This window comes from Staurois parvus, unplaced genomic scaffold, assembly GCF_062004578.1.
Source record: "Staurois parvus isolate SC_StPar_1 unplaced genomic scaffold, SC_StPar_1.0 ptg001011l, whole genome shotgun sequence".
NCBI classification, from domain to species: domain Eukaryota; kingdom Metazoa; phylum Chordata; class Amphibia; order Anura; family Ranidae; genus Staurois; species Staurois parvus.
The window spans coordinates 876,011-894,131 of record NW_028318807.1 but is presented as its reverse complement, the minus strand read 5'-3'; the positions used below and the strand labels follow the sequence as shown (position 1 = coordinate 894,131).

Here is an 18,121-nt window from a genome sequence, read left to right as displayed (position 1 = left end):
CATTCACAAACAGTAAACAGGAAATAAACACGGACACAGCTTTTTACAATTCCTTTAAAGTGTTACTGAACCCCCAACAGTGACATCAGTCTGTAGATGCAGTAAAGCATGCTTGTTATACTCACTGTGGAACCTAAGGGGTTAATCCTCTGCATTGTGTAAAAAGGCTGTTTGATTCTGTCTTCTCTGTTCCTCCCTTTTTCAAGTGACCACCTCTTATCTCCTGATAAGACAGGCTGAACCATTTGCACATGCTCAGTTTAGTGTGTATTGCTAGAGAGGTTTTTTCTTTCATTGGAGAGTGCATGTGATCAGCACAGGGCCAATCAGCACTATCCAGCCTGAGGGTCAGGGGGTTTATATCCACCTAGAGAAGAAAGAAAACTCCTACAAGCTTTAGCTAGTGCTCTGCTGGACACTGATAGAAGTCACAAGACTGCTATATACTGCTGATGAGAAAAGAGATTTAGCAGTTAATATTTACTAAAATAATTGCATTTCCATGTTGTGTGTACTGTGGAAGACCAGATATAGTGAATGTGGGGTCCAGGGAGAGTGAATATAGTGAATGTGGGGTCTCCAGGATGATGTCATTACCCAAAATGAGCATGTGACACTTTTTGGTTAGTGATGTCATGATATCCCCGCCCCTTTACTTACATGGCTGGGGCCGGGTGACATCACTGGTTGCCATCCGCTGGTTTCTTACCACCAATGACAGGAAGGAAGGTGTTCTGTCTAGAAGTGGTGGACATACAGCTACTATATATCAGCAAATAGTCTGCCATTTGGACAAAGAACAGAACAGGAAAAGTTCAGTCCGTACTTCTATCTCCTCCCCATTGCCGGCTGTAGAAGCTGCAGATTGACATTGAATGGAAGTCTTGTAGGATGATTGGGAATGGTCTCTCCTCCTGGGAGGACGTTATTCATCATCCCTCTACTCATACACACCATTCGGGTTATGATGACCATACACTGATTGAATGTGGCGGATTCACCAAAGACCAACCTAACTCCTCTCTGTAATCCCTTCACTGGCTGCCACTCACCAACAAATTCAATTCAAGTCACTAAAAACTTACAATGCCATCCACAGCTCAGCCCCCACTAACATCAACCCCCCGTCTCAAAATACCAACCAAATTGTTCTCTTTGTTCCTCCCAAGACCTCCTACTCTCTAGCTTCTTTTTCACCTCCTCCCATGCTCGTCTCCTGGACTTTTCCCAAGGCTCTCCCATGGAGTGAAAGTCCCTACCCCAATCTATCTTCCACTCTGTCCACTTTTAGATGATCCTTGAGAACCCTTCTCTTCACAGAAGCCTATCCTGCCCCCACATAATATCTGTACTTTTATTTTCTCCATCAGCCCATCCCCCACAACTATTACCTTTTGTATCAGGTTTCCCTCCATTTTAGATTGTAAGCTGTAACGAGCCGGCCCCCTGATTCCTCCTGTAATGAATTGTATTGGAATTGTCCTGTCTGCCCTCATATTGTATGAAAAGTGATGAGCAAACTGTTGGCTCTATATAAATCCTGTATAATAATACATTCCGCTCTGTGTGTGGCTGTTCTCCTACAACAAACGTTGGCTGTTTCTGTCTCAGGGATATGATGGGAAACGTTTGTCAATCAGCGTCTGCAGCCACCAATCAGTGTATTCCCAGCGGGAGGGATTCCTCCGTTCACATTGTTTGTGTGGAAGGAGAAATCTGAACAAAAGAACTAACAGTGTATGATCAGCTATAGATTGTTCTGTTCTCTGGATCCAATCAGCTGTGGAAGGTTTCCCCCATTCATGACCAGGCCGATTTTACTATTCAGCACTGCACTATTTCACCTGGTAATTGCTCGGTCATGCAACGCTTTACCCAAACAATATTTATATCCTTCTTCACACAAATAAAGCTTTCTTTTAGTGGTATTTGCTCAGCACTGGGTGTGTTCCATATAAATGAAAGACCAACATTACAAAAAAACTATATTTTCTGTTATAAAAAATATCCAATAAACTAAAATTTCTTCATAAATTTAGGCCAAATTGTATTCTGCTCCATGTCTCCGGTAAAAACAAAATCCCAATAAGTGTATATTGATTGGTTTGGTGATAGTTATAGCGTCTACAAACTATGGGAGAGATAATGGAATTTACACAGCTTTTACTTTCTGACTGCTCATCACATTTCTTGAGGTGCTAAAATATCATTGCAGTACAAAGACCCACAAATGACCCCTTTTTGGAAAGTAGACACCACAAGGAATTTTCTGAGAGAAATGTTCAGTCCATGGAAGATTTCATTTTTTTGTCACAAGTTTTTAAAATTGGCAAAAAAAAGTTTTCCTTTTTTTATACAAAGTTGTCATTTAAATGATATATTTCTCACACAAGCCATGGATATATGTGGAATTACACCCCAAAATACATTCTGCTACTTCTACCGAGTATGGGGATACCACATGTGTGAGACGTTTTGGCAGTCTAGCCACACACAGGACTCCAAAATCCAATAAGCACCTCCAGGCTTTCAGGGCGTATTCCCTTATGTTGCTAATGATGTCACATGGGGTGGGGTCTCATGCATGACCTGGGTGGCCCCGCCCCTTATATATTAAAGAACTGTCAAGCCACCTCAGAAGCAGACGCCTGGAAGCCATCGTCGGGAGCAGAGCCTGTTTTTAATCGTTTTTCTCAGGTGTTGGTGGGCATTGTGATTTACGTTGGATCTACTGCGGGGGGGACATTCTTTTTGTTTTCTTCTTTTAATAAAGGACTTGTCAGAGACAGACTCCTGTCTTTTTCCACATTACATGTTTTGTTTTTTTATGAATGTGTAGGGGTACCATGTATACCATACTCATTCAACTAGTGGGGGGGGGGCGGGATCTGGGAGCCCTCTTGCTAAAGGGGGCTTCCAAATTCCGATAAGCCCCCCACAACCACTGGCCAGGGATGTGGGGAAAGGGCCCTTGTCCCCATCAACATGAGGACAAGGTGCTTTGGGGAGGGGAGCCCTCCTTGCCCCAAAGCACCCCCCCATGTTGAGGGCATGTGGCCTGGTATGGTTTAGGAGGGGGGGCTCGCTCATCCTCCCCTTTCCTGACCTGCCAGGCTGCATGCTCGGAAAAGGGTCTGGTATGGATTTTGGGGGGACTCCACGCCATTTTTTTTTTCAATTTTGGCGTAGGGCTTCCCCTTTAAATCCATACCAGACCCAAAGGGCTTGGTATGGATGGGAGGGGGGACCACATGCCATTTTTGTTTTAATTATTTAATTGCCAACCTTAATTTTTAGATTCAGCTGTCAAAATATATATTATCTAGATCTTCGAAATCTGTAAAACCATTACAGAAATAATTATAAAGGATAAGAAACAAAAACAGAATCAATAGAACTAAGGAAATCAAATGAGAATACATAAAGATCTGCCTGGCTACAAATCGTTCTGGTTGGCACACACAGGAGACGCGATCGAGTGCCGTCTGTCAGATGACTCCACACTGAGATTTACTATTGAACAGTGTCTAAAAAGAAAGCGCCCGCGGCAGACGGCTAAATTGTGTCCTGCACATGCTCAGTTCTATCCGGCCATAGACCTTGGAAAAGCGTCTAGTTCTTGACTTTCATGAATTCCTTTAAAAAAACTTTTTTTATCCACTGAAAAATTTGTTTAAAAGGAATATATTATTTAAAGTGAAGTCCAGATATTTGGGAACGCAAATTTCAACGTGAACATGTCTCTGCAGTGATTGTTCGTTCAGTTAGACGTGCTTCTAGGACATCTGCTTTCTTAGACGGATTCCTGGATTGGGCCTATTTAGTAAATTCACTTTCACGTCTATTTGTTAGACACTTTCTTTAGTAAATGTCTTTGCCACCTAAAAGCAGATGGATTCCAATGAAAAGTAGACTTTAGCCCACGGAAATACGCCCAGACGCCATCTAGTGACACATATTCTTCTAGCATCAGTACTTACCATTACTAGACACTGGAAAAAAGACTCCGCCCCTTCTCTAAAAGACATCATTGAGCGAGTCCAGACCCACTTCATCTATGAGAAATCTTTAGCAGACCTAAATATGACCAAATCTGACAAAGCTTGGACTCCCCGGTCCACCGGGTTCAGAACCGGAACCTCAGATATTATGTTTAACCTTTTCTTGGATACTCTAAAATGATTATTTCGTGGAACTAGAAGGATTGTTAGGAATTATTCAATATTTATTTTTTTCTCTTTCTTAAACTTTAACGCAGCACCTAGACTGTGATATTTTGTCGCTTTTCACTGTACAAATTTAGTTTTTTTGTTGTTGTAACTATATTTGTAAAACCAAATAAAAATGTATTATGGAAACAAAAAATACTGCAAATCTAAATGAATCCCAATTGTTTTTGACATTTTTTTTCAATTGTTTTAAATGTTAGAATTTTTTTAAGTTTTTACAATTTTTTCACAATATATTTTTTGGGGGCATTTGTGAACCACTAGGGGTCTAAACAGACCCCCGATGTCTCACTTCTGAGATGGAGAAAGGGATTGGGAACATTCCTTAATCCGATTCTCTGTATCCTCAGATGTACTGCAGAATGAATGAGCAGGGGCCAGCTACAGACTCCTGTTCAATCATAGGCTGAAACCAGGGAAATAATATGTAGTATGCTTCAGTTATGAATGGACACAGCCAGTGCGCTCATTCTGAAAAGGAAGAGGCCTGTAAATGAAATATTTAATGACCCCTTCCCCCACTCTCCATCCTGAAACATCCCCGTGTGCTTGTAGCAGCCAGTGGTAGGGGCAGGAGGGAAAGCCAAGCAGCGTTTGGGAGGAGGCAGATGGGGTAGAGGGGGCTGGAAAACAGGATAAATCGCATGGCAGACAGTAGCATGCAATCAGTGTGGTGGGGATGAGGGGGTACAAGTACAAGAACCGATCCTCGGCCCATCTCTCCCCTCAGCCACTAAAAGCCGGCAGTAGGAAGAAGAGGGGGAACTTTCAGAGGATGCAGGGAGAGATGGACAGGAGAACAGTTCTTATAATTGGCCCCCTTCCCCCACCTTACTGATTGCATGGGGGAAAGGAGGAAATAAAGGCGGATATGAAGGGGAATCTGTGTACGGGGAACACCTTAACAATCACCACCATTTTATTCTCCAGGGCCTCTGATGTCACAGAATAGATGTTTGGGGGTTTATCTCATCTTCAGGACCAAAATCTGCATTTTCCCATGTGTGCAAAATCATGCAGAAACAGCTCTGGCAGTGAGAGGGTTAATGTGGGCTAGATGGGATCCCACTGCTGGGGTGACATTAGAGCTCCCCCTCGCTGCAGCCTGGTAATAACATTGCTGGGAGGTCTATTCATTTCTCTGCTCCATACTTTCCGTCTTTATAGAAACGTCTCCTGACATTTGGGGGTCTATTCATAAAGAATGTGTAGAACCATTCACCTGGTGAAAGTGCATGTCCATTCCTCCTGTGTGAATGGGGGGAAAATGGATGTTATTAGATCCGCTTCTTGAATGTTTTCCATGATTTAATATGGAAAATAACACATGTGCCACTAGATGGCGCTAATTGCTATTATACTTAGCGCCATCTAAAGGCCAAGTGTGGTATTTTCCATGTTACATCAATAGTTGGTGTCATTGACTTGTGTGCTGCAGAGTCTACAGTACTCATGCGTGTCGGAGTGTGATCTCAGGGATGAGGATGAAGCCGTGTCTGACCAAGTAAGGTAAGGGGGCTATTTATAGAAAATGACATTATGGCCACTAGATGGAGGCAATGTTCATAGAAAATAAAAACAGCCAGAATGTTGGTTACTTTTGTTCCTCGATTTATTTTTTTTAGACCCCCTAAATGGTTACAAAATCTTCCACCACAAAATGTACTCAGCCAATCACAGAGCAGGACTCCATTTTTATTCTTCTCCTACCATCAATGGCCGACCCGGTCCCACACTTCATCCATGTCTTTGGTGACCTCTGATCTCCTGGGATGTCCAGCAACATTCATCTAGAAGACATTTCCCGCACTCAAGGTACTAATACACCTCCAGGGTTGTGTGGGACCCCTGATGTACAGGAAGACAGGACTTCAGTGAGGAACATTTCCCTCACTCAGGACAGGAAGGTGGCTTCTCCCCGTGTGAGATCTCTGATGTTTGTAAAGATGGAACTTGTCTGAAAAAACATTTGAGATCTCTATGAGATCCCATTTGAGATCTCTGATGTCTGTAAAAACTGGACTTATCTGAAAAACATTTCCCGCACTCAGGACAGGAATACAGTATTTATACATGAGACCTTTGATGTTTGACAAGTACCGTTTTTCGTACAAAACATTTTCCACACTTGGAACAGGAATATGGCTTTTGCCCTGTGTGATACATTAGATGTGTGACAAGTTCCGATTTTCGTAGAAAACCTTTCCCACACCTAGGACAGGAATACGGCATTTCACCTGTGTGTAGTCTCTGATGATTTTTAAGGCTGGACTTATCTGAAAAACATTTCTCGCACTCAGAACAGGAAAATGGCTTCTCCCCTGTGTGGGATCTCTGATGTATGTTAAGATTGGACTTCTGTGAAAAACATTTCCCACACTCAGGACAGGAATACGGCTTCTCCCCCGTGTGAGATCTTTTATGCACCTTAAGTTTGGAGTGAACACGAAAACACTTCCCGCACTCAGAACAGACATATGGCTTCTCCCCCATGTGACTCCTCTGATGTGTAACAAGTTCTGATTTTTGTTCAAAACATTTCCTACACTCGGGACAGGAATAAAGCTTCTTGCCAGCGTGAGATCTCTGATGTGTGGAAAGATGGGAGATCTTTAAAAAACATTTTCCACACTCAGGGCAGGTATATGGCTTATTGATCTTGTGAGATCTCTGATGTTTGTAAAGATTAGACTTTTGTGAAAAACATTTCCCACACTCAGGACAGGAATGTGGTTTCTCACCTCTGTGAAACTTCTGATGTATTTGAAGATAGGACCTACGTGAAAAACATTTCCCACACTCCGGACAAGAATACGGCTTTTCTCCCGTGTGAGATCTCTGATGTCTACAAAGATGGGACTTCTGTGAAAAACATTTCCCACACTCAGGACAGGAATACGGCTTCTCTCCTGTGTGAATTCTGTTATGCACCTTGAGATCATATTTAAAACGGAAACTTTTCCCGCACTCAGTACAGGAGAACCTCTTCCCTGTTGGAAGGCCGGCCCGGTCCCGCACAGTCTGAGGTTCCTCAGGATACGAGGAATCCGATGGTCCATCTACACTGGGTGGTGCCGGATGGACATTGGAGGGTGCCGGGTTTTCTCCTGGACTATACTGTGTGATGTCCTCATCTTCTACTTTCCAGTCTGGAGACAAAGTGAGACAATCCTCGGAGGTTTTCCTCATCTCCCGGCCATGGACTAAAATACAAAGACAAAGAGGATTACTAGACAGGAGCTGATTGGTTCCCCCAAACCAGGACTCCGCCCACATCAGGCAGCTTGGTATCTGAGGAGCTTACAATTCCACCCTCAAGGGAACTAGGAAATGGCTCCTCTGATCTCCTACCAGGTCATTTCTTTATTCGTGGACCTTAGTCAGAGAGTGAGGAAACAACCAGAACTGTCTTTTATAGGAGGGACAGTGATGAGGGGATTATAGGACGAGGGTCCCCACCCCCTCTATCACTCATCACCATCTTCCCAACACAAGAAGTACTGCACTTCCTTATTTAGTCCATGATTTAGTCATGAAGAACAGCGGGGCTGAGCCCCACCAGAGGTCAGAGAGTGAGGATGGGGGGAGAACAACCAAGATGAAGACTGGACTGATCCTGAAGACCACCGTCATTGGGGTATTGACTCCTCCAGCAGGAGGAGCAGAAGGTCATGGGAGAAGCAGAGAGGACGGTTTGGGTGATATTTGGAGACAAGATCGGTGATGTAATTTGGGGCAGAGTTATAAATGGCTTTATATGTTACTGTTAATATTTTGACTTTTATTCGTTGAGCAATGGGAATCCAGTGGAGGGATTGGCAGAGAGGGGTGGAGGACACTGAATGGAGGCCAGTGGAGGGATTGGCAGAGAGGGGTGAGGACACTGAATGGAGGCCAGTGGAGGGATTGGCAGGGAGGGGTGGAGGACACTGAATGGAGGCCAGTGGAGGGATTGGCAGAGAGGGGTGAGGACACTGAATGGAGGCCAGTGGAGGGATTGGCAGGGAGGGGTGGAGGACACTGAATGGAAGCCAGTGGAGGGATTGGCAGAGGGGGGGTGGAGGACACTGAATGGAGGCCAGTGGAGGGATTGGCAGAGAGGGGTGGAGGACACTGAATGGAGGCCAGTGGAGGGATTGGCAGAGAGGAGTGGAGGACACTGAGTGGAGGACAGTGGAGGGATTGGCAGAGAGGGGTGGAGGACACTGAATGGAGGCCAGTGGAGGGATTGGCAGAGAGGGGTGGAGGACACTGAGTGGAGGCCAGTGGAGGGATTGGCAGAGAGGGGTGGCTGATACAGAATGGTTAGTAAGGTGGATGAGTCTGGCAGCAGCATTCATGATAGACTGAAGAGGGGATAGCCTGCGATGAGGTAGGCCAATGAGGAGGGAGTTACAATAGTCAAGGTGAGAGATATTAAGAGAGTAGTTCAGGATCAGGATGTTCCAATATTGGTGTAGAAATGAAAAATAAACTTTAGCTTACTAAAAGCAGTGTGTGCCTCAGGTGACCATACAAAGGGCACTCCTTTCTGTCAGCTGTGTAATTGGTGCGATTACCTTAGAGATGTTTCTTATGAATTTCCTGTAAGTTGGCAAATCCAACAAATTGTATTTCCTTCACGTTTCCAGGTACAGGACAATCCACCACTGCCTTGATCTTCTCGGGATCCATGCTCACTCCTTCTGAAGAGATAATAAATCCCAAGACCTGGATCTGGGTTTGTTCAAACTCACATTTCTCCAGTTTGAAGTCGGTTCTTCCTTAATCTTTCGAATACAGTGCAGACACGCTTGAGATGATCCTCCAAGTTATCGGAAAGGATGAGAATATCATCCAGATATACAATAACAAACTGGTCCAACAGATGTCAAAACACATCATTGATGAAGTGCTGAAAAGTCGCGGGAGCGTTGCATAGGCCAAAAGGAATAACTAGGGACTCGAAGTGCCCATATCTGGTTGTAAAGGTGGCTTTCCATTTGTCTCCTTGATGAATGTATACAAGGTTATATGCCCCCCGTAAGTCAGGTTTTGTAAAGACTTTGGCAGAGCGGAGTCTTTCCAGAATTTCAACGATTAATGGGATTCTTTTGTGCTGCTGGGTTCCAGGTGGTATCTGAGATCAATCATCAGAATTCAGCTGTGTACTCAGAAACAGAGCGCCTACCCTGCAGTAAACTATGCAGCTTTGCTTCAGCAGTAGTACAGCGGTTGGGATCCTCAAAGACCTGGTTCAATGCGGTCTTGTCCTATATGGGGGGAGGCCCAAGCTAGGGCTTCCTCAGTCAGGAGGTTTACAACAAACAATACTTTCTATTTCTCAGAATTAAATGCAGCAGGTTGCATCTGGAAAAAAATGTGACATTGGTTAAGGAAACCTCTGTAATGGCGTCGGTCTCCATTGAACTTGACTGACAGAGGCACGCCTGTGTTAGCAACATCGCGGGAACATAAGTCCGGCAATCGTCTTTGCAGAGCATGGATTTCCTCCGGTTGCCCCTTTACCACACTTTCCAGAACATTTTTCTTGGTAGGTAACACCGAACTCTTGCACTTCTGAAAGTTGGTGCCTGAAAGGAGCCACGGTATTTGCTATAGCGGCCTCCATGTTTGGGTCAGATTTTCCGGTGCCGGTCAGAGGTCAGGCTCAGAGACCAGTAGTTACAGCAGAAGACCAACCAACAGGATAGGTATACAGGCAGGTCACCCTGACAGATGACATGGGCTCACCTGAGGTGCGGGGTCTAAGCACTAACCAGTATCACCAGAGCTCCAGATGGTGGGTATGGGTTTTGCTGCGTGTTAGTACCAGGTCACAGTAGTAGTAGTCAATAAACAAGCCAAGGGTCAGAAACAAGTGGTTGGGATGAAGCAGAATCATAGCCCAGGAACAAGCCAAAGGTCAATAGCAAAGCTACAGACGGTAGCAGGAAAGACAAGGGCAAGATATTGGATGGAGAAGGCACAAAAATCTGCCAAACAGGAAGTGCAGAGACATGGCTTAAATCAGGAAGTTCATGGGAGGAGCAAAGAGTTCAAGGTTCAGCCGAAAACACAGCAATGGATAAGCAGAGTGCCGTCCATTATATCAGGTAGCTCAGTGAGAAGAGTTTCTACCAGACACAGTAGAGGTTCTGGGTTCAAGTCCAGGATCTGACAGGTGTCTACGTTTAGCAGAGTCAATGAATTAATATTTAGCTGAACCCCAGAACCTCCATAAATCCAGTCTAGAGACATAAATTGTGTCTGCAGCACAGAGAAGGAAGATTATCCGAGAGAAATCCAGGAATACAGGACGGGGAACACAGCTCAGGAAAGTGACCAGGGGATTACAGGCTGATATCACCCAGTCCCCGCCCTACTCTGGACCAATCAGTGAGCAGTATGGGTGGAGGAATGGATTTAGTGTTCATGACCCACCTGTGCTGATCTCTGTAGGAGTGTCCTCCTCTATAAATGTCCCCGTTATTCCATCCTCCTCCATAGACTGCTGATCATCCCTCACATACGCCTCTTCTTCTTCTGCTTTCACCTCAACTTTTATATCTATTAAATCTTCACCCTAAAATAAGAGAAAATAATATCTGTAAAATATAAACTAACATGAAAAATACACAAATTGTCTCCACAAGTCCATGCTCTAGATGCTCCATCCCACCAACCTTGTAATGGTGAGGGATGGTGTGACCTTCCTGTGTGGAATCCCGGGAATACAGAGGACGGGGACATCTCTCTGGTGGGTTCCTGGTATTAGGTGGCTCCATCATATCCTTGTGCCCTTCTGAGGACTTCTGCATCACTCCATACTCCTCATCCTCCTCTATAAATTCTTCCTTAACAACAATATTATCATCCCCGAGGATTCCACTCTGAAATAAATAAATTATTGTAACAAACAAAACTGTTATAAAGCAGAACTTCAGTTGTCAATCATCTACCTGATGATGGTGAGGGATGGTGTGACCTTCCTGTGTGGAATCCCGGGAATGCAGAGGATGGGGACATCTCTCTGGTGGGTTCCTGTAGCTGGATGACTCCACCATGGTGTCCTGGTACAGATCTTTGTGTTCTTTTAGAAGCTCTGACTCCTCCATCCCCCCATCCTCATCCTCCTCCTCTTTTATCTCTTCTTTAGCCTCAACTTTAGGATCTCTCAGGTTTCCACTCTGAATATATAATAAAAATGACATCAATGGTAACAATGCAGATAATGTACAGATCCTAATGATACTATCAGTGATTGTTCCTCATCTACCTGATGATGGTGAGGGATGGTGTGACCTTCCTGTGTGGAATCCCGGGAAAACAGAGGATGGGGACATCTCTCTGGTGGGTTTCTGGTATTAGGTGGCTCCATCATATCCTTGTGTCCTTCTGAAAACTCCTCCATCACTCCATACTCCTCATCCTCCTCTTTATACTCTTCTTTACCATCAATATTATCATCCCCGAGGATTCCACTCTGAAAGATATAATAAAACATTCATTGTAACAAACATGCTGTGTATAAATCACAACTACCAATAATTTTGGTTAATCTATATGTCCTATGACATCACACTGACCTCAGAGCTCCTCCTCCTAATGTCCCTTCATCCAGAGTCAGAGAATCCTATGACATATAGACTCTGGATGGAGGGACATTGGGGGGAGGAGCTGTGAGGTCAGTGTGATGTCATAGGATTCTCTGACTCTGGATGGAGAGACATTGGGAGGAGGAGCTGTGAGGTCAGTGTGATGTCATAGGACATATAGACTCTGGATGGAGGGACATTTGGATGGGGAGATTTGAGGGGTCCTCTATATGAAGCTCCCATGCAAACCAAATCCTTGTTCCTGGGTGCGTCCTACCTCTCCTAAACTGAAGAGTGAACTTTGACCTTTACCATCCAGAAATCTGTCCGGAATCTGTGGAAGTAAGCTGTCATGTGATCAGGTGACGTGCGGAGGAACGGAGTGTAAATAGCAGACAATTGTCTCCAGAGCCCCTAATGGTGGGGATGGATTTGGCGGCGTGCTGGTGCCAAGTTGCCTCCCCCCAGGGTCACTGCAGGTGTGGAGAAAAGCTGTGTAAGAGGATATGGAGGAGAGATGAGGAGGAGATCCAGGAATCAGGAGAAAGGTCAGGGCAAGCAACAGACGAGCGCATCCAAGAGACCAAGCCGGGGTCACTACACAGAAAATCAATCCAAGGAAACAACAGGCAGGACGAGGAATAGCAAGAAGGAGCTGAGAGACAAATGAGAATATTGCTCAGCCAATGGGAGATGATCTCAGCATGACTTCCATCATGAAGGAGATGAGGGGGAGGGGAGGAAGTCACTGAAGGTGACCATAGATCCATGGAAATTCAGCTGGTTCAGCAGGGATCGCTCACATTTCCATCCATGTGTGGCCACTGCCGGATAAAAGCCACTCCCCCAGCGGCTGCAGCCAATAGCTTCAGTGCTGATCCGTGTATTCTGAGAGTGGAGGAGTCCCCCCATTGTCAGAATACAAGAGTGCAGCGGGGAGGATTCCCCCATCCACCTCCAATGTGTGGATGGGGGAATCACTTCAGTTTTTATGGTCATCCCGCTGGCTGAACGATAAAACTGAACCATGTAGGCCAGCTTTGGGAGCAAATATATTATCATCAACTCCTCCCCCTGAAGGGGTTCATCTACGTATTACCTCCTCTGCTGCCAGATCCAGGAATGTCTCCTCTCTACTTCCTCCTGACTCACCTTTCCCTAGAACGTCCTGAGTGTACCTGACATCACATCCTGTCTGTACCTGACATCACTTCCTGTCTGTAACTGACATCACTTCCTGTCTGTCTTCCATAGAGACTTCCTGTCTGGGTAGAAGTGAGATCACCACCTTGTGGAGCTCAGAGGAACTGCAGCCCCGAGAAGCATCTGGTAGTGTGACCCCGGCCTTGTGCTGGGTGTGTATGGACTGTAGATCCTTATTGTCATGCCTTTAGCAATTTGTTCTTTGTTAATTAGCCATTATTAGTATGCCTTATCAGTTTGTAATTCTCTGTTCATTGTGTAACTGCTCCATCTAGTGGCTGTTTGTATACACTGCATCTTTTCACAGTAGAAGTTTGACCCATTTCAGCTTCCATAGCTTGTAGCCTATTAACTCTGATTACATCATCAGCCCTGCTCATAGCAGCCATTTCCTCATCACAGACTCCATTCCTGTGGTATGCTGGTAGGATCCAGCCCTCACATTCAGGTTCACAATAGCATCGTCGGTACGTCTACACACATGTCTATATCTTATGCATCTGTGTTTTATGTAACCTACATGTCTTACATGTGTTTATATGTGCATTGCCTTACTGTAATGTATAATATGCTTTGTCACATGGCAGACAGTGTTACTAAGCGCCTTATTTTCTGTTCCTCAGTTTCACCTCTTATATCTTTGCAATAAAGACAAAGTTGGACGTTGCTTCTTTGTCAACTCATTGCCGAGAAAGGTTTAGCTGTCTGTCAAGCTATGTACCTTCACACATAAGGAGGACAGAACAGTGAAACGACGGCTTCTTACAAGCTGGATACGAGGACTGCGACTCCTGAAGTCCTGACTGCAGTGAAACGACGGCTTCTTACAAGCTGGATACGAGGACTGCGACTCCTGAAGTCCTGACTGCAGTGAAACGACGGCTTCTTACAAGCTGGATAGGAGGAACTACGCAGCATCGCCACCCGCAGCGGTTGCAAGTGTGCTAACCCGTTCACAGCATCATCATGTCAGCAAGGGAATCCGGACAGTTCGAGACAAGGTCTTGCATCTCAGTTAACTCCAGAGGCTCAGGGAGATCTTTGAGCAGCTCCACCGTCGCCATTGCCCGCGCGAAGGCCGAGGCCGCCAAAACCCGCGCGACATTTGCCGAACAAGAAAGACAATTAAAAATAGAGAAAGCATGCACGGAAGCAGCTCTAGAAAAGCTAACTGTGGAAAAAGAAGCTGCAGCTGCTGTAGCAGAAGCAGAGGCTTTAGAGGAAGCAGCAAACTTCACAAGCGATAGACTCAGCTACATAAGTAAGCCCGAACCCAGTCTTCACAATAACTCGCAACGCACTTCAGATTACGTACTGCAACATGCTAAGTCAGAAGACGGCCTAAATCCAGGTCCAAGAGCGACATCAACCCCTGCTAAGGAGCTCCAACAGACTCCAGTCATACAACAAGCGACCTCAGTTAACCAAAGACCCTGCATGGAACAAGTCGACGGTTCCATAGGACATCAACCCTCAATGCAACCTGCATTCAAACCCACAAATGATCGCAGTATGGTCAAACCCTTTAAAGAAGAACAAGTAGATGGTGCCTATTACAGCAACAATCTGTCAAACAGAGATACAGGTATGTCAGATTTTCTAAAATTCTTTGCCCGACGTGAGTTAATAACCAAGGGACTCTCCAAGTTTAATGACAGACCTGAAAGCTATAGGTCATGGCGATCATCATTCAGGAATAATATCAGAGATCTGGATCTGTCTGCATGTGAAGAAATAGATCTTCTTGTCAAGTGGCTAGGAAATGAGTCGACAGAGCATGCAAGGCGGATTAGAGACATTAATATTAACTACCCAATCAGAGGGTTAAACATGATATGGGAGAGACTTGAGGAGTGTTACGGCTCACCAGAAGTGATAGAGAACGCACTTTTCAAAAGAATTGAGGATTTCCCTAAGATCCAAAACAAAGATTCCCAGAAGCTAAGAGAACTGAGTGATCTGTTAACAGAGCTACAAGTTGCCAAAACTGAAGGAGACTTACAAGGTCTGGCACAAAAATTACCGTACAACCTGCAAGAGAAGTGGATTGCTCAAGGCTCCAGGTACAAGCAACAGTACGATGTCTCGTTCCCTCCATTCTCTTTCTTTATGGACTTCGTGCACCAACAAGCAAAAACTAGGAATGATCCCAGCTTTAACTTCTCGATGTTTGACACCGCTTACCCCAAATCAGGTAAACCTATCTCACTTCGTAACATGAAAGGTACACCGGTTGCAGTACACAAAACCAGTGTGTCTCTTAAAGACTCCTCAAACAAAACCTACAGTACTACAGAGTCTGAGACGATCTCCACAAAGGACCCATGCAGAGAATGTCCTCTACATAAGAAACCACACTCATTGTTGAAATGCAGAGGATTTAGAGGAAAACTTCTCAGGGATCGCAGAACTTTCCTCAAGGAAAACCACATTTGCTACAGGTGTTGTGCCTCAACCTCTCATCTTGCAAAGGACAGCACAGCGAACATCAAATGCTCGGAATGCAACAGTGAAGTGCACAATACAGCTTTACACCCTGGGCCAGCCCCATGGACTCTCACACCCCCAGACCAGGCTGTAGAGCACGGCGGGGAGGAGGGAGACACAGTACCTCCTGAAGTGACACCCCAGTGCACCCAAGTCTGTGGAGAAGGTCTTAGTAACAAATCTTGCTCCAAGATTTGTCTTGTTACAGTTTACCCCATCGGTCATAAAGAGAAAGCGGTAAGGTTGTATGCCATCCTTGATGACCAAAGCAATAGATCTCTTGCAAACTCAGCCTTCTTTGATATCTTCAGTATTAAAGGACACTGCTCTTCATATTCACTTAAAACTTGCGCTGGTGTGAGTGAAGAAAAAGGCAGAAGAGCTACTGGTTTCCAAGTCGAATCCATAAATAGTGAAGCATCCCTGCAACTACCTACCTTGATTGAATGCAATCAGATCCCAAACAATAGAGAAGAGATTCCTACACCTGAGGCAGCATTACATCATGAACATTTAAAGACCATAGCGCATCTCATACCTGCACTCGACCCAAAGGCCCAAATAGTACTTCTCCTTGGGAGAGATATCATAAGAGTCCACAAGGTAAGAAAACAAATAAATGGTCCTCATAGTTCTCCATATGCTCAGAAGCTTGACCTGGGGTGGGTCATCATAGGTGATGTTTGCCTAGGAAATGTTCACAAGCCAACCACAGTGAATTCTCTTTACACAAATACCTTGGAGAATGGACGTCCATCCCTCTTTCAGCCTTGTCCTAACAGATTCCTTCTAAGAGAGAAGCCGGCAAGTGTGCTATATCCTGACTTTACAGAAACCGAGAACCACTCTTGCAGTGAAGACCAAGATCACTTGGGGTGCACGGTGTTCCAGAGGACAAAGGAAGACCACAAGATAGCTCCCTCTATTGAAGATGAGGCCTTCTTGGGCATAATGGAACAAGGATTCTTCAAGGATAAAACAAACACCTGGGTTGCACCACTACCTTTCAAAACACAGAGACGTCATCTTCCCAACAACAGGTATCAGGCCTTAAAACGCTTCTGTTCACTTAGACGCAACTTTCAGAAAAGACCAGAGATGATGGAACATTTCTTCTTATTCATGAAAAAGATGTTTGAGAACAATCATGCAGAAGTAGCTCCACCCCTAAAAGAAAAAGAAGAATGCTGGTATCTACCAATCTTCGGCGTTTACCACCCTAAGAAGCCAGGACGAATCCGAGTGGTATTTGACTCCAGTTCACAGTATGAGGGAGTCTCTCTCAATGATGTCCTTTTGACAGGACCAGACCTCAATAACACACTTCTCGGTGTCCTCATCAGATTCCGTAAAGAACCCATCGCTATAGTTGCCGACATACAACAAATGTTCTATTGTTTCCTAGTAAAAGAAGAGCACAGGAACTTCTTGAGATTTCTTTGGTTCAAGGACAATGACCCTACTCAAGACATCATAGAATATCGCATGAAGGTGCATGTTTTTGGCAACAGCCCATCTCCAGCTGTCGCTATTTATGGACTCAGACTCTCTGCTCAAGAAGGTGAAAAAGACTATGGGAAAGACGTTAAGAAGTTTGTTGAAAGAGACTTCTATGTAGATGATGGCTTAAAGTCGCTTCCCTCACCAGAGGCTGCAATCAGTCTACTCAAAAGGACCCAGAGTATGCTTTCCTGTTCAAACCTCAGACTTCATAAGATAGCTTCAAACAGCAAAGTTGTTATGGAAGCCTTCTCTACTCAAGATCATGCCAGTGATTTGAAAGATCTAGACTTAGCGACAGACCCGATACCCATGCAGCGCAGCCTAGGGCTCAGCTGGGACCTCAAATCTGACACCTTTACCTTTCAGGTCGACCAAGAGCAAAAGCCTTTCACACGACATGGAGTGTTATCTACCATTAACAGTCTATATGATCCACTTGGATTTGCAGCTCCTGTGATCATTCAAGGTAAGACTCTGCTCAGAGAGTTAACCACAGATACGTGTGATTGGGATTCGCCACTTCCCTCAGAGAAAGAAGCACTATGGATAGCATGGAGAAACTCTCTACAGGCATTATCTAACTTACATATCTATAGGCCATATGCCCACTTCTCCCCTGCAGAAGTTCAGTCTAGGCAGCTGTGCATATTTTGTGATGCTTCGGTAAAAGCAATCGCTGCAGTCGCTTACCTTAAAACTATAAACATTAAAGGTCAAGTCCAAATTGGCTTTGTAATGGGCAAGGCAAAACTGGCACCAAGCCCTGAGATTACCATACCAAGACTGGAACTTTGTGCCGCTGTTCTGGCAGTAGAGCTGGCAGATCTCATTGTGTCAGAAATAGATATAAAACTTGTTAGTACAATGTTTCATACAGACAGCAAAGTAGTATTGGGCTACATTTACAATGAGACAAGGAGATTCTATGTCTATGTTCATAACAGAGTTCAAAGAATTAGGAGGTCAACACAGCCTACCCAGTGGTGCTATGTACCAACTGACCTCAACCCAGCAGACCATGCTAAAAGAGCTGTTCCAGCAGCTCACCTTAAAGATACTACGTGGTTCACAGGGCCACCATTCCTCTACAAACCTGTACTTGACACCCTGGAGAAATACTCA

General features: G+C 44.9%; 1 protein-coding gene across 1 annotated transcript in view; it reads right to left on the bottom strand.

The window, feature by feature from the left end:
• Positions 1-5,823: 5,823 nt before the first annotated feature.
• Positions 5,824-18,121, bottom strand: part of LOC149441232 (uncharacterized) — a 151,390-nt gene continuing 139,092 nt past the window's right edge. Inside the window, exons 6-7 of the mRNA XM_089657608.1 lie at positions 10,653-10,794; positions 5,824-7,432 (exon numbers count right to left, since the gene is read on the bottom strand). Coding sequence (XP_089513734.1) covers positions 6,297-7,432; positions 10,653-10,794 — 1,278 coding nt within the window. The 3' untranslated portion in view covers positions 5,824-6,296. The remainder of the gene's footprint in view (positions 7,433-10,652; positions 10,795-18,121) is intronic.